At 43.8% G+C, this 25,557-nt stretch overlaps 1 protein-coding gene across 8 annotated transcripts in view; it reads right to left on the minus strand.

Moving 5' to 3' along the window:
* Nucleotides 1-2,076: 2,076 nt before the first annotated feature.
* The window catches only part of LOC116940850 (zinc finger E-box-binding homeobox 2-like), a 141,405-nt gene continuing 117,924 nt past the window's right edge, over nt 2,077-25,557 (minus strand). For 6 of the 8 annotated variants that reach the window (XM_032951120.2, XM_032951116.2, XM_032951119.2 and 3 more), the window contains exons 2-9: nt 20,483-20,746; nt 18,066-18,131; nt 14,444-14,689; nt 11,930-12,090; nt 9,995-10,097; nt 7,527-9,394; nt 4,831-5,023; nt 2,077-4,220 (exon numbers count right to left, since the gene is read on the minus strand). In XM_032951120.2, coding sequence (XP_032807011.1) covers nt 3,520-4,220; nt 4,831-5,023; nt 7,527-9,394; nt 9,995-10,097; nt 11,930-12,090; nt 14,444-14,689; nt 18,066-18,131; nt 20,483-20,723 — 3,579 coding nt within the window. In that variant the 5' untranslated portion in view covers nt 20,724-20,746 and the 3' untranslated portion in view covers nt 2,077-3,519. Of the gene's footprint in view, nt 4,221-4,830; nt 5,024-7,526; nt 9,395-9,994; nt 10,098-11,929; nt 12,091-14,443; nt 14,690-18,065; nt 18,132-20,482; nt 20,747-25,043; nt 25,519-25,557 lie in introns of those variants that run through there. The other 2 variants (XM_032951118.2, XM_032951115.2) reach the window with 2 other exon arrangements.

Consider the following 25,557-nt stretch of genomic DNA (forward strand, 5'->3'; position numbering starts at 1 on the left):
TGCCTAATATCAGTGTAGAAGACATTTCTGTAAATACATATCAGTTACTGCATAGATTTCCGCGCTTGTGCTTATGGATCTCCGATGTGTTGTCAGATTTGTACTGCGTGTTGCTCGGCGTGACGTTCGACGTTTCGTTCCACGTGTTCGAAGCTTCTTCAGGAATTTAGAGCTCTCAGAAACTGAAGACGTTTCCAAGCGCATGGCAGTGTTAGGCATCGGACATGATGCTGAACAACACACAGTCCTACTAGAAAACACAAGGAGGAAGCTAGATTATGTATCCCTAACTTCTCCGTTGGCTGTGAAGAGATGAGACTGCAGTGGTAAACTTAACTATTAAACTTGTTTTTATTTTACCAGGCAAGGCCCACTCAACTATGAAGCTCTTTGTCAGAAGCGACCTGGCCACAAATGAAAGCTCAACGAAGTGGCTTATCACGTGGAAATGTATAGCAGCCAAATACTATAAACGCACGTTTCTAAATGTGGAAGGAAAAAACGGCTTCATACTTTACATGCAAACTCCAAATATGCGAGCGTCATGGAATCCACGACCTCCTGTATGCCAGGCAATGGTAGGCAACGTCTCGCCACTGCAGTGCCCCTAAAGCTGCACTAAATCTGGACTAAATCTGGATATACAGTACTATAGACATGATTGAAGAGCCTTTACATTCAAATACTATTTTATTATTGAATCAGGTGGTTAAAATATTAACGCTGTTAAAACAATCTCCCACAATTAATGTTTATTTTAAGAGTCCCATTAAAACTACGTGCGCTTTAAAAAAATAACTTACAACTCGATTGCAGTGTTGATATTACACCCGCCCCCCACGCCCCCCACGATGTTTATGATGTAATAGTACAATGCGCCCCCTTGCCGCACGCTTCGCAACGCAATTGCAGAGACTTCTCGGATGCGGTGCACGCAGACGCGCGTCCCCCAAACGGTTGTGTCCAGCGGCCACGTGTAAATGTCGGGCATTTAACGCTTCCTCCGGATGCCCCCGCAGACAGGAGCAGGCACGCCCCACCCCCCACACTCCACCGTAGCAGCACACAAGTCTCGAAACGTAGCCAGCACACGGGTGTCTCACGAAAAGATGATCAGACTCGGGGCCGTGCGTCTATGCAGTTACTATCAGGCTTGGGGAAACAAGGATTTTTTTTTTTTAGTCTGCGGTCATGATGTAACCAATTCGGGAATGCGACCTGCATTTTATTTTGTATTTTATTGTACAGGTGTACCTGCCGGACCTGTGGTACTACTTGAAAACAAAAGCGAGATATTGAGAAAATGTTAAGTCTTAAAATAGTTGAAGGGTTAAGTTGGAAGAGATTTGGTCAAGTAGATTGCCTCATTTGTAAGAAAATGTGACCTTTAAACCATTAAAGAGTTAAATACAAATACACGATAGGAGCCCTAAAACGAACATGCTGTTTATGGAAATTTTTATCAAACGGTAACGTATTCCAAATGTAACATTTCGGTCCATTACAAAATTTGTTAAAATTAATCGTCCGATATGTTCAGTATGTTATTAGCTCCCCGGACACAAAAGTTCAACACGAGGCCATTTCGGCGTCAAGGGTTTTTCTTCCCTCTCTACCAGGGAACGAGTGTGCGGAACTATTAGAGACTAACAGCCGCTTATTTTGATGGAAATGAGCTCGTTATCATATGGCACTTTTCATATTTATTTTTAGATAAATAATTTTAACTTTGCTCTCACTGGTGTCGACAGGATTTTTTAAACTTACTTAATGAAAAGCATCAGAGGGATTTTCTTAATTGCTTTTGTGAGCCTGTGAACCATCCGCATGTCAAGATAGTATGACAAGGTGCAGATTACATGCCTCATTAAAATAGTGTGTTAAGTTTAATGAGCAATAAAATGCACGTGTTCTCGATCATGGGAGCACATAGGTTTGGTCCTTTTTTTCTTACATATTGACCTTTGCCCTTAACATTACCTACCTCAGCAAGTAGCAGTGACAAGCAGCGGCTTTTTTGCTCCTTTGGCACTCAATAATCTCACCTAAAGAAACTGAGAAGACTGACCCAGAGTATGAAGAGGTGTTTCGGAAAGTTTATTGTCAATTAAATAAATGTTAATACTGTATAACGGTGATGCCGAAACAAGTCAAAATATAGACATTTCTGGCCCATCCAAAACTTAGCAAAGAAAAAAAACTGACAGCAGATGGGGTTTGGTCAATAGGACACATTGGCTTGGGAAAAATGAACAAAAATAACAATTGATATACAGAAGGCACAACCAAAGTGATGCTTAGCAGAGGAGGAGGTGCGGGAAGAAGATTGGTTAATCGCTAACGGGCTGTGCATTGGGCAGACAAGCAGTGACTTTACCCTTGACTTGATACATTATTATTATGCCAAGATGTCCTGGCAACTGAAATCCAAGCTGAGAGTAAAAGCACAGACCGAATAGTTAGAGGGAAAAAGTAATGTTGCTACAAGGGGGGGCCTTGTGTGGCTGGTATTTATTTCCACAGTTAAAATTACAAATTCAAGTGTCAGCCATTTGGCTGCATCAGTAAACAAACTGCGATGAAATGTAAGGTCATTAAAAAGGGTTGGGCAGCTGGGAAATACTGTTGGGCAGATAAACAACAATTTAAAAAACAGAGGTTAACACTGCATGTAAATGTTACGGCAAGTACATATCACAGGGAGAAGAGTGAAACATTTTTTTCTCCATGAACTGCATAAAATTCTAGCATCTATTTATAAAACCATCTAGTTTACTCTAAAGTATGAAATAAATTACAGAGATGAAAACAACAATTAAGAAACATAAATAGAAAAGTTATCGAAGCATTGTTTAAGAAAAATAACCACTAATTTGGGAGTTTAATTTGAAGACTTAGTGTGATGGCGACAATGTGAAATTGCACTAACAATGTACAATGCACAAAATCTGGCTACATAAAATAACACCGGTGCATGTCATGAACTGAATACTGATGTAGTGTTGGAAGTATAAGCTACTTAACTGGCTTGCCTAAAAAATAACACTGCTTTTACAAAAGAGTGGCACACAGATAAAAATGGTACAAAAATTTCTGCATATTAAAGGCTTTTCTACCTTTTTCACTTAAGGTAATTTCTCTTCATTTTATCCTTCAGGCTTAACAACTTAAAAATAAAATCTACCATACACTGATCAAAGTATTATGCTTAAATGTCTACATTAACAGGTTAGGGTACAACATACTTTTTTCTTTTTGTAAAACCAAAAGTCCAACAAAGTCCAAGAGAGCCTGTTGAATTGCAAGAAGTTTAGCCCGATATGGCAAGTTTGCAATCAAATGCTTTTCAAACAACACTGGCACATTGATTCGCTCGAACATCACTGGCACATCCTTTCACTCAACAAGGAAAAAAAACAACTTAAGAGGACAGCTGAGGCACAGCAATGGTTAGAACAATAATGGTAGTCTTGGGCCTCTAGGCCAGTGAGACGGCTCCAACAGCAAGGAGCTGGAAAATCATCGAGAGGCCCCTAAGCTGCTGCTTGCATCTTCATCATCGTCGTCGTCATCTTCACACTTAATTTGCGTCTGTCCTACTTGTGTAGTGCCTCCGTCCAACTCCCCGCTCAATTCCATTTCCTCATCTTCATTACTTGCTCTCCCTTCTTCTGCTGCTGCGTCGGAACACTTTTCCTCGGCCTCCTCGTCTGCGGCGTCTTCAAAGCCCTGTCGCTCGTAATCATTCACCTTCGTACACTGCTCTTCCTCCTCTCCCCACGCCTCCTCTTGGGAACATTTTGATCCATTTTCTGTGGCACTTCCCTCTTCTCCTCCCTCCTCTTCCATCATGGTTTCCTCCTGTCCGACCGCCCCCTTGTCGGCATCCTCCACCACCGAGGCACCCCCTTGCGCTCCCAGAATGCCCAGCTCCTCTCCCAGCATCCCTTGCTCCTCCCCCAGCACGCTGGGCTCCTCTCCCATAATGCTTCGCTCCAATCCCATTATGTTTGGCTCGCCATCCCGATCGCCCTCTCCGCGCCGACAGTAGGAGTAGCGGTGGTTCATGTGCTGCGAGTAGGAGCCCGAGTGAGAGAAGCGCTTGCCGCAGCGGTCACATTGGTAGGGCTTCTCCCCCGAGTGCAGCCGCGAGTGCTCGATGAGGTGGTGCTTGTGTTTGAAGGCCTTGTTGCACACATCACACTGGTGCGGACGCTTTCCTGAAATGCGTAAAAAAAGAGCAAGAACGAGCGTCGTGTTAAAACCCCCGTTCACGAAGGCGATCCTTATAATATGTGATTGTGTATGTTGAACTTCTGCTGCATCGTACGTAGCCAACCATACTAATCGGAGGTAGAAAGTGGCATGCGCTTAGTTGACTTTCATAACGAGCAATATTATTTTTAAGAAGACACCGCACCAATATGCATTTGTGTAAGAAAAAATGTAATAATCAATGGACAAGCAAATATTTCAATTGCAAAGCAGTATCGCAGGCATTCCAGCAACCCGATATTATTTTCACGTGGCTAATGAAAAGTAATTTAAGCACATTATTAATCACGTGAAAATGGATCATGAATCAATTACCTAATTTGTCAGATGAATATGCAAAACAGCAACTCCAGAATTTGAATTGGAATTCTTTTAATATTTTTTTTAAAAAAAATTTATTCAAATAATACGACATTACAATTCTGTCCATGAATCAAGATCGCTGCTCGTTGTGTTTCCAGTGACATCGCGACGCAAAGGTACGTTTAAGGAACAGTGTTGCGAAGGCCTGCTGCGATACACTTTGTTGAACGCGGCACACGCGATGGGACTTACCCGTGTGTTCGTACTTGTGCCGTAGCAGCGAGCTACTCTTGTGGAAGGTTTTGTCGCACAGGTCACACGAGTACGAACCCCCCGGTGCACTCTCCCCTTTCTTCTGACGCTTGCGCACAGAGAGACCCGACTCGGAGTCCGTCACCTCGTCTGAGCCCAAAGGACTCCCCATGCCTTCTTCCGGCGAGTCCGCCTGTCCAGACACGATTGCGAGCGTGATTATCTCGAACTCGTCGCACGGAAATCGCAAACGGTCTGTTAGTTGGCACACAGATGTTTGCTAAGCCTTTGCAGTAACCTGATGACAGATTTAAATGAGTCTCTTTTATTAGTTTTACTATAATATTTTCTTGAATCATAAATGACTCAACGAGTCTTATTCACAAGGGTCTTGCAATGGAGTGGTGACAAGAGTAGTTGGAACACTGCATTATAAACCCGGCGACCTAAGTTTGATACCCGGCAAAGGGTAACATCAGTGGTGAGTGATCAGAATCATAATATTTTATTCGTACTGGAGGAATCGGATGACCTATAAAGCTCATTTTCACTGATGTCCAGTCAGGGTGGCTCAGAACGTTACAACAACAAACAGTACAAAAACACGATAGGAATGCTAAGTATAAGCAAGGTAAACAAATCACTTAACAAAAATATACAAATAAAACTAAACTATTGTTTATCTTACCGGGTAAAGCCCACGGAGCTATTAACGTATTTTTAAGAAGCGACCTGGCCACAAATGACGGTTCAACAAAGTGGCTTATCGCGTGCAAATTTATAGCAGCAAAACAATCTAAGTAATCTAAACGTGATATCTGATCTGGTCCTGTGGGGCTACCCTCCACCCTCTTGATCAAACTACATGGAGTAGCTTCGTGAAGTGCACACTCAAAAAAATCCCCATGACCTTTATCCAGCAGTGGATGAAGGGCCGGCCGTACATGATTTAATTATTATAGCCTGCATCGGTATGTGTGGCCAATTATTTTAACGAGTGTGGATGTAGGAATACAAATCTATGAGGATAGGTCAGGATCACACTTGATGTACTTCTACCTACTAACCATCTTGAGGTCTTTGGATTATTTCGTGCACGATGAAATGTGCGTGATCCAACCCACGCTGAGTAAAGAACCCCATTATCAGCATTCAGAATCGCGTGACTTTTGGATATCAGGGCTGAGGTAAATGTGCTGAAGGATGTCAAATTAGTTTTCAATAGCCTGCAATTAGTATTGCTTTTGGCAGTACCATTCAAATGCATTGACATGATGCTAGAATGCCCTGCCAAAATGCCCTTTTCTCTGCATTATCACATCTTTCATCAGTGACTGCTGCCTCATTATGTTTAAGGGCTACATTATACCTGTTCGCGAGGGTTAATTGAATCCCTGATAATTATTTCATAGAATTTGAACGTGATGCTTTTTTAGTTAGTATTAAGCATTTAATTTGTAGTTGCCAAATGGCTGATAGGGCGCAATTTAAAGTTAAATATACATATGGCACAATTATGTCTAATTCAGTTAGAATTTTATTTAAGTGTCTCAAAAACTAATTTATTAACAGTTAACACATATTTTGTCGCATATATGGTTTAGGGGTAGGCGTTAATGCACGTTTAGATTTTGCCTGCGCTGGATAAGGTTAAGGTGAAAATAGTAATTAACAGCATCCCACACCACTGCCTACATTTTATGGTCAATCCTGTGAATTGTGATATATAAAAACTACAAATATATACTAATTAAGCTTAACATCCCCTCACATACAGTATATAGCACGATTGCCTCTATAATGCTTCCAATTAGATACAACATTACGTTCAGTTAAAATAGCCGCAGGGCAACGTTTCTCGATTCAACTACAAAGTACATATATATGCATTGAGTGTACAGCAGTGTTAGTTTATTACTCCTGGTTGAGGACAAAACAAAGTCGGCCTCGGGTTTTTCAGTTTCACGTCTAAGTGGATCCAGTGAGAAACTGGAATGCACTGGTGGTGGCTTCAACAAAAGCCATTTTTTCTTTCCACCGCATGGCCAACACGCAGCCCGTGAGGCTTCCCAGGAGGCCTGGTCTGGTGGGAGCCCAGCGCTGGTGCATCACCACGCGCGCACGCTCGCTGCCTTTGTGCTCAAATCAAATTACCAATTGGTCCACCTGAACGCATCGTCCGTGATTGCAAATCCAAAGGTGAACTTTGCCGTTGGCCTCCTCATGCCTCGAGCCACAAATTGACACTGGTGTGCAGTGCATTAATGTGTGAACATTTGGCCGGATGATGTCGGCAGCTCGAGAGATTAACTCACAATCGACACATCGTGAGATTGAACCCAGGTTGGGAGTTTAATCAGCCTATCATCCTTTCAGTGTCTGTAAAATGTCCACTGCTTTGCAGGAGGCCGAACAGTGGTTGTTCTATGGAAATACTGGCCATACCAGAGATGCCAATGGGGATGTACATCACCCCCATGTCACCCCAGGGTAAAAACTGCTTTTACCAGGGTGAAAGTGACTCTTTAACGCGAAAAGCCAAATGGCAGCATCTCAAAGAATATCGGTTAAGTTCCGTTTAGCATAACCAGCCTTTACAGGAGTCTGCCACTTAATACTAATAATGCAATGTCTTCATAGGCAAATGCATTCACACATCTCTATGGTCCCCAAAACCTATTATCTGCACAGCTCACCTGTGTGAGGTGTCGTCTCTGCAGGCCTCTTCTGTCTTGTCCATCAGTCAAGGATGCTGCCTCTGCCAAGCCTCCATAGGGCGGGATTCTCGGAAGAAAAGAACCTGTGTCCATCCCTCCATAATGCCCCAGCCCTGGAAAGCCCATGTGGAGCGTCGGCATTAAGCCCAGAGGTGGGGGAAAGCCTGTGAACACCTGACCGCCGGGAGCATAGCTTGCTACGGATGCCACGCTTATAACAGGCTTATTTTCAGGAAGATCATCGATGCTGTGGGTCGGCGAGGCCTTCGCACTATGAAAGGAGTTTAACACTGACTTGGAAACGCCTGTGCCGGTTGTCAAGTTTAACGGCTGCTCTTCTCCACCGTGTCCACCCAAACGGTGGCTGGGGGGGGACTCCTTGCCCCTTCGCTTCACCTGGCTCAGTTTTGGCACGGACAGGTCGAGTGGCTCGCACTGATCTTGCAGCCCGTTGGTCAGGCCATTGGGGTGGCCGTTTCTCACGCACGCGCTCCCTCCGTGCGGGGATGACGTCGGTGCTGTGGGTGCTGGAATGCCATCACTGCTCGGCAAGAACATTCCGGAGCGCTGGAGCGGGCTGCTTCCCCTGCTGCCCACACCCTGCCTGGCTGGAGAATGGCTCTGTGATGCCTCCTGGATGTTGTACGATGGAGAACTTCCTGAAGTGCAGTAACTGGGTACAGCATCTGTCACTGGTCCTTTCTTGTCCATCCATTGCCGCAACAAATCACCCGGGAGGCTCATGGCTAGAGAAATCTTTATGAGCTCCTCCGGGCTTGGTTCGATGTTTCGAGCGTAGAGGTATGACTTCAGCAATGCGAGCTGGTCATCAATAGTGGGCACATGGCAGCCTCCAACCAATGCTTTTCCAGCTGTGTGTGAGGTGATTGAGTTCTTTGTCTTTTTCTTGGGCGTGGGACAAGTGGAATGTGGTGGCGATGGCTGCAAGACGGCCTTGATTTCCTCGTTCATCTTACACAGATAGCGCTCATGTTGGTGGAGAGGAATGGGGCCTGCGAACGATTCGCTGCAGAACTGGCAGGCATAGCAGGGCCTCTCTCTGGTCACCGGCAAATGGCTCTCCATCTCGGACGCCTTGTGCTGGTGGTCTTCAGGTTCTGCGGCTTCGGTCTTTATCTTGACAGCCATCCGGCCGGTTTCCTCCGCGTCACTCTGCGTGCAATTCTCGTGGTCTTCTTCCATGCGCGCAGGGCCTTCTGCACCCTTCGCCACGACCGCTGCACTGCCGCCGCCGGAGATGTGGGGCGGAGAGGCCGCCGTCGTCGAGCAATGCTCCCGCTTGAACACCTCGCCACTGCCGTTCGAGCCCCGAAAGTCGCCGTTGCGCTTTTCGAGCGACGGGTCGTACGCCGCCTCGGGCGTCTTGCGCGCGCCGGACTTCGCCCCGGACGCGGTCGCGGTGGCCACGTACGGCGGGACGCCGAGGCAGTGAGCCGCCCGGATGCCGCCGTTCAGAAAGGGGACGAGTCCCGACAGCCCCCGCGAGGCCATCACCACCATGGCGCGATAGTCCCCGTTGGGGTAGTCCACCGGCTCCGCCTTCACCTGCACGCCCCTGTGCAGGTCCGCACCGCCGGCGGCGGTCACGGCGCTCGCCGTGGAAACGAGCCGAGCGCCCTCCGAGGGCGGGCTGCTGCAAGCGGCCGGGGAGCCGGAAGGGGAAAGGCAAGCTGCGGACGCCTGCGCGGAAGCCCCCGCTCTGCCCCCGTGTGTCCTGCCATTGGCTGGCAGAGCCCCGATGCACTTCTTGCTGCTGATGTGAGAGCTGTAGGATCCCGAGTGGGAGAAACGCTTCTTGCAGTTGGGACATTCGTATGGCTTTTCACCTGCGCACGACAGGCGAAGGAATCGCGGGTTAGCGGTCACGATTTTTTTGCGCCGCCTAATTCCCCTCTCTTTGAGAGGCCTGTCAGAAGATCATCTAAGCAGTGCTTTGAAAGTGAATAAAAGATACCAATCATTCATTCATGTTCTTTCCTGAAGCTGTGTGAACGTAATTAAAAAAAAACCCTCCACATTCATCATTAACTACCTCATTCACAGACAATGTATGCTTGGCTAATGTTTCGGCAATGGACCTTTGCCAGCAATGTGGAGAGCCATTGGACAAAGTGCTTGGCTTATTGTACATCACATTTATGAAGCAGTGTTAATATTGAATGTGGTGAGCGTTTTTGTGTGCTTGTGCATCCTAGCCAATGCAATCGTTTATTGACATTTTATTTCAACGTAACTTCTACTTACGTGTATATACATATATTTGTACATTTCAGAAGCACTGTTTTTAACACCATAAAGGAAAGTGGCCTGCAATGTTCTGCCACCTCGTAAGTAGTGTCACATTTATTGCTTCCAAAAAAAATGCCAATTATTAGCAGGGAGAGCAGACACATCCTCAACTTGAGGGCTACTCCCAGGAGACTCACCACTGTGAATGCGGAAGTGCTCCTTCAGGTGGTGCTTGTACTTGAAGGCTTTTCCACACTCTGTGCACTTAAATTTCCGGTTCCCAGTGCTCTGTGATTGACTCTGTAAATAAAGGTGTTGGGAACAAACTGTTATATATAAACTTCAGTAACTCTTTGCTTTTACTGCTCGTGCTTTCAAGACGTTGCAAAGATTATTAGTGACATCCAACTGCCAGTAAAAAAGAGTACTAAAACTACCCTGAATGTGGCTCTATACATTAATGAATTTTTGTTTTAAAATAAGTTCACTGAATAAAGTGTATGGTGGTTTTTCATTTATACTGGTGGTGCTGAATCAATGATTGTCATTACACATTACTGTGGCAATTCCATGAGACAACTGTTGACTACTCACAAAATCGTACAAAGAATATAGAACAATATTACAACATCTAAAGCAATTACTTCTCACATATATCGGTATTTCCAGGGTCCGCCTTGGAAAAAAACTATATTTATAACCCCAGTGATCTAAAAAAGGAATTGATTAATGAGTCATTTTCCTGATGTAAACACTGTGCATTTTAATTAACTCCATTAACTGTACCTCTTTGTCAAAAGGCTGAAAAATTGTAATGGACTTAAAAATGAATTTCTGATGTATGCTCACTATAATTCACAGAAGCAATTGCTAATAATAACTGTATAACACCAACCAGTTTATTATAAATGTAAATGCCCAAATATTAAAATTATGCTGCTGTCATACAATAAATCAAAGTATATTTTTTGTCCAAAGCAGGCAAGAAGATAATATTGTACCACAGAACATCGTGGGATACTGTGCATGTGAGAACACCCTGACTGAGGAAATTGCACCACAATAAGAGTTTGGTAAGTGAATCAACCAAAATTCTATCCAACGTTTAACAAGAACGATGACTATGGAAGTGGCTCAACCGACTAAAAACATATTCCTTATTTTAGACTGGAGGATTTTCTTTTCTCTGAAAGAACATTTTTCTAAGATTTGGCAAATATGTAGCAAATCAGAATTCAATAGCATTTCAGAGTTTGGGTCTGTTCCCTGCTGCCCACCATGAAACGCTCTCCCACTGAGCCATGACCATAGCTACCATCTCCACAGGTCCTGTTTGCACCAATCATACTCCCTACAGCCACCTACTACTTTACAGAGGCTTAATAAAACAGGTCCCTGCAGGGTGGGCTGGTAGGACAAGTCTCTGCGCTGTCTATTGCTGATTTTACACCCAACAGCACGAGATTTCACTTCGTTAAAGTATTGAAAGGGGACGGACGGACGGACACATTAATCTATTGCAGGCTGGTACACTCAGTTTACAACTTCGTTCCTACCAGTATTACAACTTCGTTCCTACCAGTAATAGATATCTATGGAACAGCATGTGAGAAATTCCACAGGTAGCTCTTAGTAAAGTTCAAATTAACCGCACAGCCCATCCTGGTTATGACTATAAAGCAAGAAGAGTAGAAAATATCTATCTATGTGCTATATATGTGTATTGTGACTGTAAGGATTTCCTTCGAATCAGGAGAACAGAGGGCACACTGACACGGAGGACTATTTCAGCAGTAGATACAAAAGAAACTCGTTAAGAAATTAGCTCAAACAAAAGTAAATTGCAGGTATATATATAAAAAAAAAATCTGCGAATTATATAGCAGATTAACATTTCGAGCAATAACCCTTTATCAGAGCATAGGCAAGCAAGGCCTGTGTCCTGAGTGTCCTCCTTCCCCCCGGTGCGTATCTATCAGTCGTAGGGCAGGCATAACGACAGCGGCGGTGCGTCTGGTACGAGCTTGTACACCGCGGGCAATGCGCTACCTAGTTGTCGGATACAAGGCGGGGGAGGGAGGCGTGCGTGCATCGGCCACTGCGCGTGCCCTGCGAACGCTGCAAGTCATCACCTGGGCACGCTGCTGCTTGTGGCTATCGGCGAGGCCGCCGGCGGTGTCGTTGATGGCGCGCTCGTGCCGGTAACGGATGTGCTCTCGCAGGGAGCTGAGCCGCTTGTAGCCCCGGTTGCAGTAGGGGCAGGCGAGGAGCCCCGCGAACGCGTCTGGAGTCCCTGGGCACGCGACAATGCACAGAGGTAAAGATCCCCCCCCCCTCTAGTATGTAGCCTTTTAACAGATGGTAGGGGGAAAGTGCTGCTGAGGAGCATGATGCACACGAGGAGGTAGTGTGGCCGGGAAAACCACGCGCCCCGCTGCCTGTCTTCCAAGTGCTGACGTCTACACACTGCACCAGGGTACTAATTTAAGGCCGGGTTAACTTAAGGGGAGAACTCGGGATTGGTGAAAATTTTTTTTGCCACCGATGTTGCCGTAAGAGGGATAAAAACTAATATCACTGGGTTCCTACTGCAATGCGCTTACTGCAGTAACACTTTTCTTCGACAGGACAACATAAACTCGCATGCATGGACACACACCCTTCGCAGAAACACATGATGGCATAACAATAGTTGCTAGTATTTTTTCTTCACATTTCCTTTTGAAAGGAATTTCTGAACGTGCATAATTGTTATTTTTTATTGTTGCTTTTCTTTTTTAGGATCAATGAAAGAGGATAATGAGAGCATAGTAAATTAATTAACAAAGGTCTGGTCATTAAATCTTGAATTAAAGCTTTCGTGACTGCAGGAATTCATATTCTTTGGTTCTTTCGGTAAAGTCACGTAGATAGAACCAAAGAGTATGGATCCTTGGAGTCACGAAAGCTTTAAATCTAGAATTCACGTAGATAGGTTCAAAGAAAATAACAAAAAAACTACGACGTTTCGATCGCAACACAAGCAGTCGTCATCAGGAAAACGGGGTTAGCGTCTAAAGGCCAACTGTTTATAAAGGTTTAAAATTTGTCTTTAGAAGCTAACCCCCTTTTTCTGATGACGACTGCTTGTGTTGCGATTGAAACGTCGTAGTTTTTGCTATTTTCTTTGAACCTATCTACGTGACTTTACCGAAAGACCCAAAGAATATGAAGTCTGGTCATGAGCAGCTCATACTAGAATCTGCGATGACTGGAATATGGTAGGAGTATTGAAGCATTGTTATAGCTGTATAAGTTTTAAAAAAAATTATTTAAAGATAATTCAATGAGTTTATTTATAATCTTTACCATGCATTATTGTGGCAGGGGTAATTCGTACATTGTGCTCTAATATATGCAGTACATTTTTAGTGAAGTGTGTGTTAACAGCAGTATGAGAGAGAGTGCTCGGAAACAATGTAGCCAAGCCAACACGATGAATCATTACATATTAATTATACTACTTCTACAGCTCAGAATCTATCAAGGGGTTTTCACATTCACATTGTAGCCATGGACGAGGCAGGTTATTAGCATCTTCCAAATAGCAGCCTGTTCTCTGGGAGCATTGTGCCATTTTTGCTTCTTTAGAACTGCGGCTTCTAAATGTGCCGTCACGTTGGCCTAACATTGAATATGCTAAAGTTATGAATGTCAGAATTACGGAAATATAACTATCACCTTCCACAGGAATAGACGTATCTTGATGCAAGACTGCCTTCTTCATTGCCAGTAATTAACTGTATAATACCATCAAATATTAAAAATGTGTAATTACAGGCTGCGCTTGTGGAATCTGCAGAAGGCAAAGGCAGCCATTGCCTAGCAAATACTCTAATTTGCCCACCTAATTAATTAGTCAAGAGAGTAATGGTAACATGCAAGGTATTATATAATGGATTGCATCTTAATGTCTTATCATAGTTTAATTTACATGGAATGTAGCATCTGGCTTGGCTTGCAGTATGGCCCCCTATAAATACATAGTCTGTGCATACATGATGTACTTATTGTACCGAGTGGTAAAAAAATGCTTAAAAGTTTCACATTAAAAATACACAGAGACTCATAAGCACTCATCATCAGCGGCCATCATGAATCTACTGCTGGATGAAGGCCACACATTCCTGCAATGCCACAGTCCTTCTTGATCCTCCACAGCAGCCAATTTCATCGCTCCATCTCTGCGGTGGGCATCCTACCAGGTTTTGTTCCCTCCTTTGGCTCCAATTCCATCACCAGTCTCATCCTTTAGCCATCATCTCGTCTAGCAGTACGTCCTGGCCAAGCGCCACTTACGTTCCTGAACGGTCAATACGATATCTCAAGTGTTTTTGTCCACTGCTCTCTGTTGTATTGCCTTATTCCAATGCTCACCTCTCTCAGTAAAAACTTCACACTGTCAAATTGAGGGCCGTAATCCATATATATAAAATTAACATGAAAACTTTAACTTGCTGGATTGGGAAGTCAACAGTGGTGAGGGAGACTGCCTCAGATGTTCCACGGCTGCCTCAGAACCTCCGCACGTGACGGGCACAGCCCAAAGTGTGTTTGAGCGTGAGGCTACTCTGATGCCAGCAGAAGGGCGCGCGTGCGTTGCTCACCGTTGTCATCTCGCACGCCAGTCTCGGGCGTTCCTGGCATCCCTCCGGACACCTCATCGGGGTCCTCGGGGTAGATGATGGCCGTGTCGTGCCGCTGCAGGAACTCGGCGAGGGTCCCCTCAACGGGGGCGGTTGCTCCCGGGCTGCCGCCCCCCATGGCCTCCTCGTCCTCGCCCTCCGCCTCCACCGCGTCCAACTCCTTCTCTGCCTCGTGTGGCCCAGCCTGGGTCTCCTCCGATGGGACCGCTGTGTGTGTGGGGGGGGGGGGAACATAGTATCCCAGTTGCGCTATGGTGTCTGAACGTGACGATTCACATTTTATACTTTGTTCAATTCCTCACAGAATTCCGGTTGGAGGTCGATTCAGAATGTTATTCGTGAAGAATGGAAACAACTGAGTTGTCATGCTGTGGAGACAACAGCTCTCTCTCAGGGAATTTGGAGTTTCCACCAGTGGCCCAGCGTCACACATGTCGATGAGCATCCTCCCATTTTGCATTTGAGTATGGAGATATTTTTTTGTATTACCAATGCAACGGAGTCTACACGAGGTGATCTTCGGCTCAGGGATTTATTGTCCATCACTCACACTCACAACACATTTGCACTCAGAGGAATCTGTCTCTCCTCAAGAGCCAGACAGATGCATTGCAGGCTCTGAGTTTAAATGCTTTAAGCATATGTCATGCATTGGCCCTAAAAGCCATGCTTCCTTCGCTCTGCAGGTAAGTGAGTGGTCCTTGACACTACCAATTAAGGTCTTAGAAATGGGGTGATAGAAATGAGTGCAATGTCAAATTTATACTTGTTTTTTTTTGTGTGTGCAGTAAATTATAACTTTTAGCCAGCATGCAAACATGGGCCAACGTTCCCTCGAGAGGGGCCTTTAAGGGTTCCATCTCGCAGAGACCGTTCTTCCATCAGCGGTCTGAGAATTTAATTGCAGAGCTGCATCTTTCTTTATCGTCCCGAATTGATTACTGGACTCAGACCGTAAAACTCATGAAGAACCTGGTTTTGTCTCCAATGGAATATTTGAATACAGGAATTCAGCGTGTTTGCTTAATACCTGAAATCAGACGTTCAGACATAGCCTTGGCCCCTGGAGCCACCCAGCCACATCAAACACATTTATTATTAATGTGTGTCTACATACCCACTATCAATAAATGAACAGGGCCAAATATTTATAGTTGCAGATTTCACTGTTAAAATATTTTCCATGAAAGTTTTTCCGACTTTTTTTTTCCAGTAAGAGGGATGACGTTTCAAATTAATGCTAAAGTTCTGTGATGATTACCCATTTGTTTTCACCAATTTTCATCAAACATTTAGTGATTTGGATTAAAAATATTGCCAGACAAATTAAGCATATTAACAAAATATATATTTACAATGTCTAATAGAAGCAAGTGCATGGATACTGTATGTGATTAACTTGTGTTTAATTCACGATAAACTCAACATTCCCCACCACACACATGTAACTATGATAGCATTTTTCTACTAAATTTCATTGACATGAGCTGTTATCCGGTGGGGAATTTTTTTTGGTATTTTATTTTATTCCACAATTTTACTTATTTAGTCCTAAAATTACGCTTGTGTTTGTATATTTTTTGGGATTCTAAAGAATTACTTTGGGATTGAATAATTTATCACCCCTTGTGATTACATTTTTGTCTCAATGCAGGGTCACGATTCGATTAAAGAATCTATACTTTTTTAAACATCCTATTGAATTTAGCGGCATCTAGTGTCTGGAGGGATCACATGAACCCATGACCTACGACATATACGAATCGAGAAACATTGATTCTTACGCATATAATTTGATACCTGCATCATGTGCTTGACGATCAATAATAATCCACTGATGGATACTGGTATTGCAGGACTGTGATGGATGGCGACATCACAGGTTAGCCATTGTCCAAGCGGTGGATATGCAACAATGATCATACAGTGAGGGAAAAAAAGGATTTGATCCCCTGCTGATTTTGTACGTTCGCCCACTGACAAAGAAATTATCAGTCTATAATTTTAATGGTAGGTTTATTTGAACAGTGAGAGACAGAATAACAACAAAAAAATCCAGAAAAACGCATGTCAAAAATGTTATAAATTGATTTGCATTTTAATGAGGGAAATACGTATTTGACCCCCCTGCAAAACATGACTTAGTACTTGGTGGCAAACCCCTTGTTGGCAATCACAGATGTCAGACGTTTCTTGCAGTTGGCCACCAGGCTTGCACACATTTCAGGAGGGTTTTTGTCCCACTCCTCTTTGCAGATCTTCTCCAAGTCATTAAGGTTTCGAGGCTGACGTTTGGCAACTCGAACCTTCAGCTCCCTCCACAGATTTTCTATGGGATTAAGGTCTCGAGACTGGCTAGGCCACTCCAGGACCTTAATGTGCTTCTTCTTGAGCCACTCCTTTGTTGCCTTGGCCGTGTGTTTTGGGTCATTGTCATGCTGGAATACCCATCCACGACCCATTTTCAATGCCCTGGCTGAGGGAAGGAGGTTCTCACCCAAGATTTGACGGTACATGGCCCCGTCCATCGTCCCTTTGATGCGGTGAAGTTGTCCTGTCCCCTTAGCAGGAAAACACCCCCAAAGCATAATGTTTCCACCTCCATGTTTGACGGTGGGGATGGTGTTCTTGGGGTCATAGGCAGCATTCCTCCTCCTCCTCCAAACACGGCGAGTTGAGTTGATGCCAAAGAGCTCCATTTTGGTCTCATCTGACCACAACACTTTCACCCAGTTGTCCTCTGAATCATTCAGATGTTCATTGGCAAACTTCAGACGGGCATGTATAGTGCTTTCTTGAGCAGGGGGACCTTGCAGGCGCTGCAGGATTTCAGTCCTTCACGGCGTAGTGTGTTACCAATTGTTTTCTTGGTGACTATGGTCCCAGCTGCCTTGAGATCATTGACAATATCCTCCCGTGTAGTTCTGGGCTGATTCCTCACCGTTCTCATGATCATTGCAACTCCATGAGGAGAGATCTTGCATGGAGCCCCAGGCTGAGGGAGATTGACAGTTCTTTTGTGTTTCTTCCATTTGCGAATAATCGCACCAACTGTTGTCACCTTCTCACAAAGCAGCTTGGCAACGGTCTTGTAGCCAATTCCAGCCTTGTGTAGGTCTACAATCTTGTCCCTGACATCCTTGGAGAGCTCTTTGGTCTTGGCCATGGTGGAGAGTTTGGAATCGGATTGATTGATTGCTTCTGTGGACAGGTGTCTTTTATACAGGTAACAAGCTGAGATTAGGAGCACTCCCTTTAAGAGTGTGCTCCTAATCTCAGATCGTTACCTGTATTAAAGACACTTGGGAGCCTGAAATCTTTCTGATTGAGAGGGGGTCAAATACTTATTTCCCTCATTAAAATGCAAATCAATTTAAACAATTTTTGACATGCGTTTTTCTGGATTTTGTTGTTGTTATTCTGTCTCTCACTGTTCAAATAAAACTACCATTAAAAGTATAGACTGATCATTTATTTGTCAGTGGGCAAACGTACAAAATCAGCAGGGAATCAAATACTTTTTTCCCTCACTGTATACCTGTGAGCTCAGAACACTGCAAGAACAGCTCTCTGCAAAACATACCTTGCTCCACTTGGGACAGAAGTAGATTTTCAAGCCCCAGGCCATCACTTTGATCCTTCACATCCTCTGCACAAAAGGGAGACAGAGAGGTGACTATTGACCTGTGTGAACAGGTGAAGCGAGTCAATTCCCAATAGGCATCACCCTCTTTTCACCTGCCTAAGGACACCTGTGCAGTTACCTGGCCATGCTTACACAGATTTCATTATTAGGGACCACTGAGTCTTTATTGTCCCTCTGGCTGGTAGCAGATGGGTCACTTCAAGAGACACTCTGACCACGAACCTGACCACCTTTATGGAGTATGCTGCACACCTGCAGAAATAGTGCAAGTACTATCCCTTAGGTTCAACACTTCATATTGCAATCACACACACACACACAATTCTTTGCATTCCATTATGCAAATATATTTGTAAAAATTATATTCGCAGCACGGGTTTGAAAATAAATAATAATAATAACTTGCTGAAATGTAAATGCAAGGACAACCTTTGCACCTACACATGAATGGAAATGAAACAAACTTCATTGTTGTCAAGGGATATTAAAAAGTGCGCGTAGTTCAAAGCAATTCAACGCTTATCTAGCCAATAAACCAGACAGGGATTAGGATCCACAGCACATGCAGACTTACAAATGACATAAGTACAACATTCCTCCAACAAAGTAAAACACAATATTAAAAGTCAACACGTAACTACTCACAACAACCGAAATGAGCTACACAATGTACACAGGTTTAGAAATACTTTATTGAAGTACATATTGAAGCAGCATTATTCTTATTACGCATAGATACATAATTGCATGAATGCCTTTAACAGCTCCTTGCTGCATGCTGATATGTTCAAGTTGTTTGCCTGGACGATTTGTTCCCCAATGTAATTATTTTGCAGGTAGAAATCAAACACACGATTTGATTCAAATGTTATTTTGGGGTAAACATGTATACACTCTGCTGAATGAGTCACATTATTCCATTTACCTTCATTGCCTGCTCTTTACTTAGTTGGCAACCTATTGTCTCCGGCTGTGTTAACAGAGCAAGGCTTGAAGGTGCACGCCTATGGTCCAGAACTTTGGCAAGCGAAGGCCGTTGGATCAAGCGTATTTGTGAAACTCCCAAACTCTCTGGGCTGGGAGGTGACCAGGAGATGGCAGTACGAAAATTCGTTTTACTTTCTCTGTGGTAGCTCCGCGTGCTATCCTGTGCACGAGTTGGGTTTGTCCTGAGAACTCCGTTGTTCTAAATCATACCAAACATTAAAATAATTTTCATTGGTACAGTATATTTATTCAAGTAGTGGCATCCCAAACTTTCACAGTAGTACAGCATTTTATGCTAATTTCCAAGCTTTCACAGTAGTACATCACTTTATGCTAATTCCTTTGTCAAGGCATTTTCTGTTTCCTCCCACACAGCTTAAAGGACGCGACCTGGGCTTGCTGTCTTCACTCCAACGCTGTCCTCTGGACAGTCCAATCCCTTCACCTGATGAAGGCCACTTGTGTTGTGGCCGAAACGTCGTGATTTATGTTTAATTTTTTACCTACGTGACTTTACCGAATAGAACCAAAGAGTATAACTCTGGTTTCCTCATCCTTAATGCTCGGGATTTTTTCACACAGCGTTGGTGTACGGTGCTATTTCAGGAATATTTTGATGTTTTTTTCCTGGATTTTCTGTTTGCACAGTCACATAGTCACTTTAAGATGTTTTCTTGTTCATGTTTTTGTTTTTTGTTTGTTGCGGTTGCACCCGATTCAAGAGCCGAATGGCTCACAGGGCTATACCAAATCAATGGAACTATGGAACTAAATGGAAACAAAAATAGAATTGGCCAAGCATCACAATACAGGACCATCATGAAAGAGTCTTGAGGCTGAGAGTGAAGCTTTCCTGAATAATAATGGGGCATTCTTTTTTCGTGTATTCTCTGAATTATATGAAAGTAAGACGCACTCCGAAAATGTCGGGTCATTTTGAGAGAGAAAAAAGTGTGCTTTGCCATCGGAAGAATATGGCACCAGGGAGAGCAATCTTCCTACAGACAATTATCAACGTGCTGATTTAAAATTGGGACAAATGTCTCCTGAAATACTATTCTGAATGGCTGGTGTTAGTCTTCTGCCCTCTGGGTGATACGGTATTGGTATGGAGAATCGTTTTGCAGATGATAATTCGAAACAACTAGATTAAACCAAGTCTTCCAAAAGACAAATGTTTTTCTCTGGATTATAAGACTCAATCCAAACATTTACTTTAAAAAACACACACAGGAAAAAGTGTAATGATAATCCAGGGAATAAGGTACTACCATGTTTCAACTGCTGTGCAGCAAACCAAGACATCACTTCAATATGCATGTGTAACGGAATGTGTCGAAGACTCCAGCTTAAGTATTGCTGCATACCATGGTCAGCATGGTCCTTCTCATCTGAGTTGAAGCTTCCCTTTCTCCTCCGGCCCCTCCTCCTGACCAGAGGGGCCATCTCGGCTGGTTGCGAAGGGCTGAGCTCACCGCCACCATCGGCCGTTTCGCTCTGGCCGTCGTTTATCCCCGAGCGCCCATCATCATCCTCGTCCTCCTGGTCCTCCACATCCTCCACGATGTGCAGCCGGTCATCATCCTCCTCCAGGTCACACTCTCGCATCACCACGTTCTCGAAGCTCACCACTGCGCAGCGACACACGGGGGGACGAGGCGCACACAAATCAGCAACGCGGTGCAACGCAAGAGCGCATCTACTGAGCACACCTACCGAGCACGTGTCAGTTACCCCAATTGCCGTTCTCAGTGTGATGCGTATCTTGGCGGTGGCAGCAGCAGCAGCAGCAGCCAGAAGACAGCATGCTGTGGCGGGCAACGTGATGTATTTTATAATCCAGAGGAACAAGATTACATTCCCAGTCGAAAGGTAAACAGCCACAGACAAGATAATATATCTAAATTAAGTGACCACTGGTGTAGATTTCTAAGTTCTATAAGTGACTGTCACATAGCACACTCATAGCTGAATAACTATCAGGGGTAGCAACTTAATAATGCTCTCGTTTTTTAAGACAAATAATTCCAGTCATTATTCAAAATCAGAAAGCACAAAGCGTGAAAACATTCTGAAATTGCTAACTTGCCTGGCATTGTTTATGTATATAATTCTCTAGTGGGGTAAAGTGTCTCTTATCTAGCTGTTTCCATGGGTGCGTTGACGTCAGGTGAGATAGAGAGTGGGTCAACACCTTGCAGCGAACTGCACCAATGAAAATCCCTGTCCCCTTTTGTCTAGAGGCTTGACATGGCACAACTAAGTTTTTTTCTGCCCATGTGTCGTCAGTCAGATTGGAAAATGGCCAAACTTTCCCAACGTTGAGAAAGCCAATACATTCAAAAGAGTCAAATATATTTCCATAAAAAATTCCCAAACAGGTTAATGCAACTAATTGTGGTCATAGTAATGAACCAACATTAAAACATATTGTATACAGTTTTGTGCAGTGATTGCAGATATTAGGTGTTTTCGTATATTCGAAAAACTAACCACAATTTAGTTGCACGTACTTTAATATTGAGAACTGCTTGCACTGCTTTTGAGATGCTGATGATTATTATGAATAGAGTGGCATTGGAAAAGATATAATTCGATCTATTCGACGCTTATTGGGATTTCAACAGAAGACAATTAATTTAAAAGTAGCAAATTCACACTCCCACGTACACGTGAATTCGGCATAAGAAATTTTTGTTTTTAATTCAACTGCCGTCATTTAATTGAAGATTTCCAGGCTGCTCGCATCAGCAATTTTAATTTATGACAGCCTTGAATACGGCCGAGAATTGTGTTGCAAAAGCCTTAGTAGGGTCATTAATTTCAAACACACGAAGCTGCCACATCCATGGAAAGGCCTTATGTAACTCAATTGCTTGATTGACTATAGAATTACAGCACCGTGCATATTCCACTTTGTACGCTTATATTCCTTTACCATAAACCCGCAGTAAAAATATGAGAAAATACATGATTCATATGCTATATTTAATATACTTGTCTTGTGTGGAGACTATTGTGGTTATTTTAAACTTCAAGAATATTAATTGGTACTGTGTTTTGTACACTCCTTACTTTCTTGTGAGCTACATAGTGTTGTATTTGTAGACAATATTATTTGACTGCTTATCTAGAAGCCATGGCTGCCAACTATGACCTATGAATCAGTGCCGCCGTAATATGAATCACTGTCATGTATTTCAAACCTGAACATCCCAAAACAGAGTAACAAGCACAAATTGTACCGACGTGTAAAGCTGAAAGAAATGCAGATTTTAGAAAACAATCTAGAACCCGAAACATCACTATCACACAACCGGACCTTGGCAGGACATTTACTGTTCACAGCAATGTCAACCGATGGACAAATCTCAAGTGACCCAATAACGGCAAAGAGATTTATATAACGGCAAAGAGATTTATAGCATGAATTAGGTGACAACCAAAGATGAGATAAAAACGATTAATTCTAGGGACATGTACCAGTGATATGGATTTCGGCAACATGCCCCAAGTAACCGACCATGGGCCTGTGGCATTGAGTTGGAGAAATGTACCCGGCAGCAGCAACTTCATGATGAAGATTCCCTCGGCACCCGCATGCTAAAAACAAGTCAATATGAAAGTGACCCAATTATTACAAACTTGTACCGCTCTTGCCACTCCTATGACTTTACAAATAAAAATTAACTAAAAAAATGACACACTTGTCACCAACGTTGCCTTAAAAAGAAAAAAAATGACTACAGCATGTCACACACACACACCAGCAAACCACATTGCTTCACTGCCTTGAAGCTGTGACCCGAGTTCATTAAAATGTAAAGCGGTGTTGAGACACCTTGCTATATCCAGCGTTCCATGCCTCCTCTGGCACCTGCTGTGACTCGTTCCAAGAGCCGACAAGCGGCAAAGAGCCCAGGGATCTCAGATCCACTCGCTCCCAAAGCTCACTGATCTGCACTAACTAACAAGGCGAGCACACAGAAAGCTCATTGTTGCTGGCGTGAACAGCCGCGCGTGCATATGCACACGTGAGCACGCAGACACACACACGCGCGCGCGCACACACGGGCGCCTACACATGCACGCACGGACACATGCACAAGCAACGCAGTAACAGCCGCCTGCCAGCAACAGGTGCAAATTAAGTCGCACCCTGGTGGGGAATTGGAAAGTGTGGGGAGTCAAGTTGGTGGTGAAGAACTTCGCAAATGTTCAAGAGACAATCCATATGCCGGAACAGTCACCTGCATCAAGCATCTCACACACACACAGACCAGAGGTGCCAGAATGTTTGAAGTTAACCCGAACTCAATCAGGGACAGAGAGCAGACACGTACAGGCTTCCTGCCTTGGTACAAGCTGTGTGGTCTTCTCTGCGACCCCACAGACTCGACTCTTATCCAACATGCAACGTACCACTCAATAGCGTGTATTTGTCTTGGCAATACTTTTAGAGGAACACTTTGCTCTTCAATGAATAAATCACTGGTTACTGTAAAATGTGAGTTTTTTTATTGTAGGACTTTCTACACAAATTGGAAAACCTTAATGTGCCACTGAAAATGTAATTTAAGTGTTCAATGTAATGCAGTTGATTTTAGGCGAGAAGTACATACTCTGTGTAAATTAATTTTCAAAATAAAGAAAAAATAGTATTTGGTCCTTTCAACCGTAGGTCTACTTTTTGCAAAACTAATACCAAAAAATAAAGGTATAGGGTTACAGTTAGGGTCACGGGTCACAAAGCGTTGTCATTTAGAGTTAGGCATCTGGTAATATTAGCTTTTATATGTTAGACTCTTAGTAAATGTTGACCCAACCAGTAACTTTCATTGTTCTCAGTTCATCGATAGGGGTTTGTTTTTGTTATTTTGCGAGTTTGTATTAATGTGTGTGTGTTAACCGACAATCGTGTGTGTGTGTGTGGGGGGGGAGTAAACTCAAAAATGATATAAATAACTGCATAAAAAATTGCACAACATGTAACACGAGGCAAGCAATCCCATCGGGACTCAAGTGATTCAATTACAACGATGGCCCTCGCTGATTTCGCAGGCTTGTTTTTCCCCCCACCCCCAGAGCAATATAACAACAACAACAACTGTACGTCATTCCAACAATTACGGTAGATTTTACAGGCGAGTAGCAATCCCTTTTAACAATAATATCATTACAGCACTGTGCGCACATCATCGTGATCACAACAGGTGAAGAAAACAAAAAAGAGGTTTGATTAGAAGGGACCTCCAGAGGGTTAGTTGAGGCTCATTCTCCCAACAACATTCTTGGCACAGTGGACGCTAACACGCTCGGGTCAAGTTCCCCCGCTCTCCACGCAGACACAAACCAACAGGAATTTTATGTTTCCTTGAATTTCGCGAAGGGACAGGCGTGGACTCTGTGTGGCCAGAGTAGTGCTGTAATACCTCAAGTCCCACTGGGCGCATGCCCTTGCACACACCACGCAGAACACGAGGCTGTCCAAATAAACCAAATCTAAGCAGTGCATCAGAGAGGGGACCCCCCCACACACCGCAGCCTCGCCCCCCCCCCCCCCCCCACTAAAAACTTTCAGAAGTTTTTTTTTACCTCACTTTGATGATAAAATATGCCCCGTGTCAATAACACTCCTGATTAAGACTATTCACACATACACACACAAAACATTTTAAGTATGTGTACATATATGGATGTTGTAGAAAACTTAATTGAATTTAAAACTGTTGAGATCAGCAAGACATGTTGTAGTTTTTTTCTCTCTCTCTCATGTTTGTCATAATGCAGTTCATAAGTTCAGAGCACGAATGTTTCCAGCCAGCAGTCTTGTTGCCAAGTCAAACAGTTACACAGAGTTAACTTCAAAATCGAACTGAATAAAAAAAACATTCTCTTTTACTTCATGCAATCAATAATATTACATACCTTGCTGAAGATCAACTGCCATTGCCTTTGAACGATGATCCAAAATCTCAGTTTTGTTGAAGCACTCTATAAGAGCTGCTACTAATAAAGAGGTCCTAAAATGATGCAGGCTAAGCAACCTATATAACTTGCACGATAAATCAACGTGCGGTCACATACGCCATGCCATTGCTGTAGATGACAAGACATAAGACTGAATCTGAAGACCAAGCTATGCTGGACTGCCTAACTGTGGCCCCAGGTGCAGAATAATGTATGCCTGGGTACACATGCTCTACCTTCTGTTTGGCCTCATCTGCCACCTGAGCCAGATCACCTGCCATCGGCACGGGCAGGAGGTGAAAATTAGCATGAGCCTGAGGGAGGGGGGCTATGCTAAATGTGCGTAGCCTGTGGGCAGGTTAGCTGCAATTGGATGCTTCCAGACCATAGTCACTGTGATTGGCTCTTTGCTCTCTCCACCAACCCTCGCTCATTTCCTTCCCTCTAACCCCCCTCCCACCCTTCCCCACTC

The sequence above is a fragment of the Petromyzon marinus genome, chromosome 10 (genome assembly GCF_048934315.1).
Source record: "Petromyzon marinus isolate PM22_M1 ecotype Great Lakes invasive population chromosome 10, UKy_Petmar_22M1.pri1.0, whole genome shotgun sequence".
Taxonomy (NCBI): domain Eukaryota; kingdom Metazoa; phylum Chordata; class Hyperoartia; order Petromyzontiformes; family Petromyzontidae; genus Petromyzon; species Petromyzon marinus.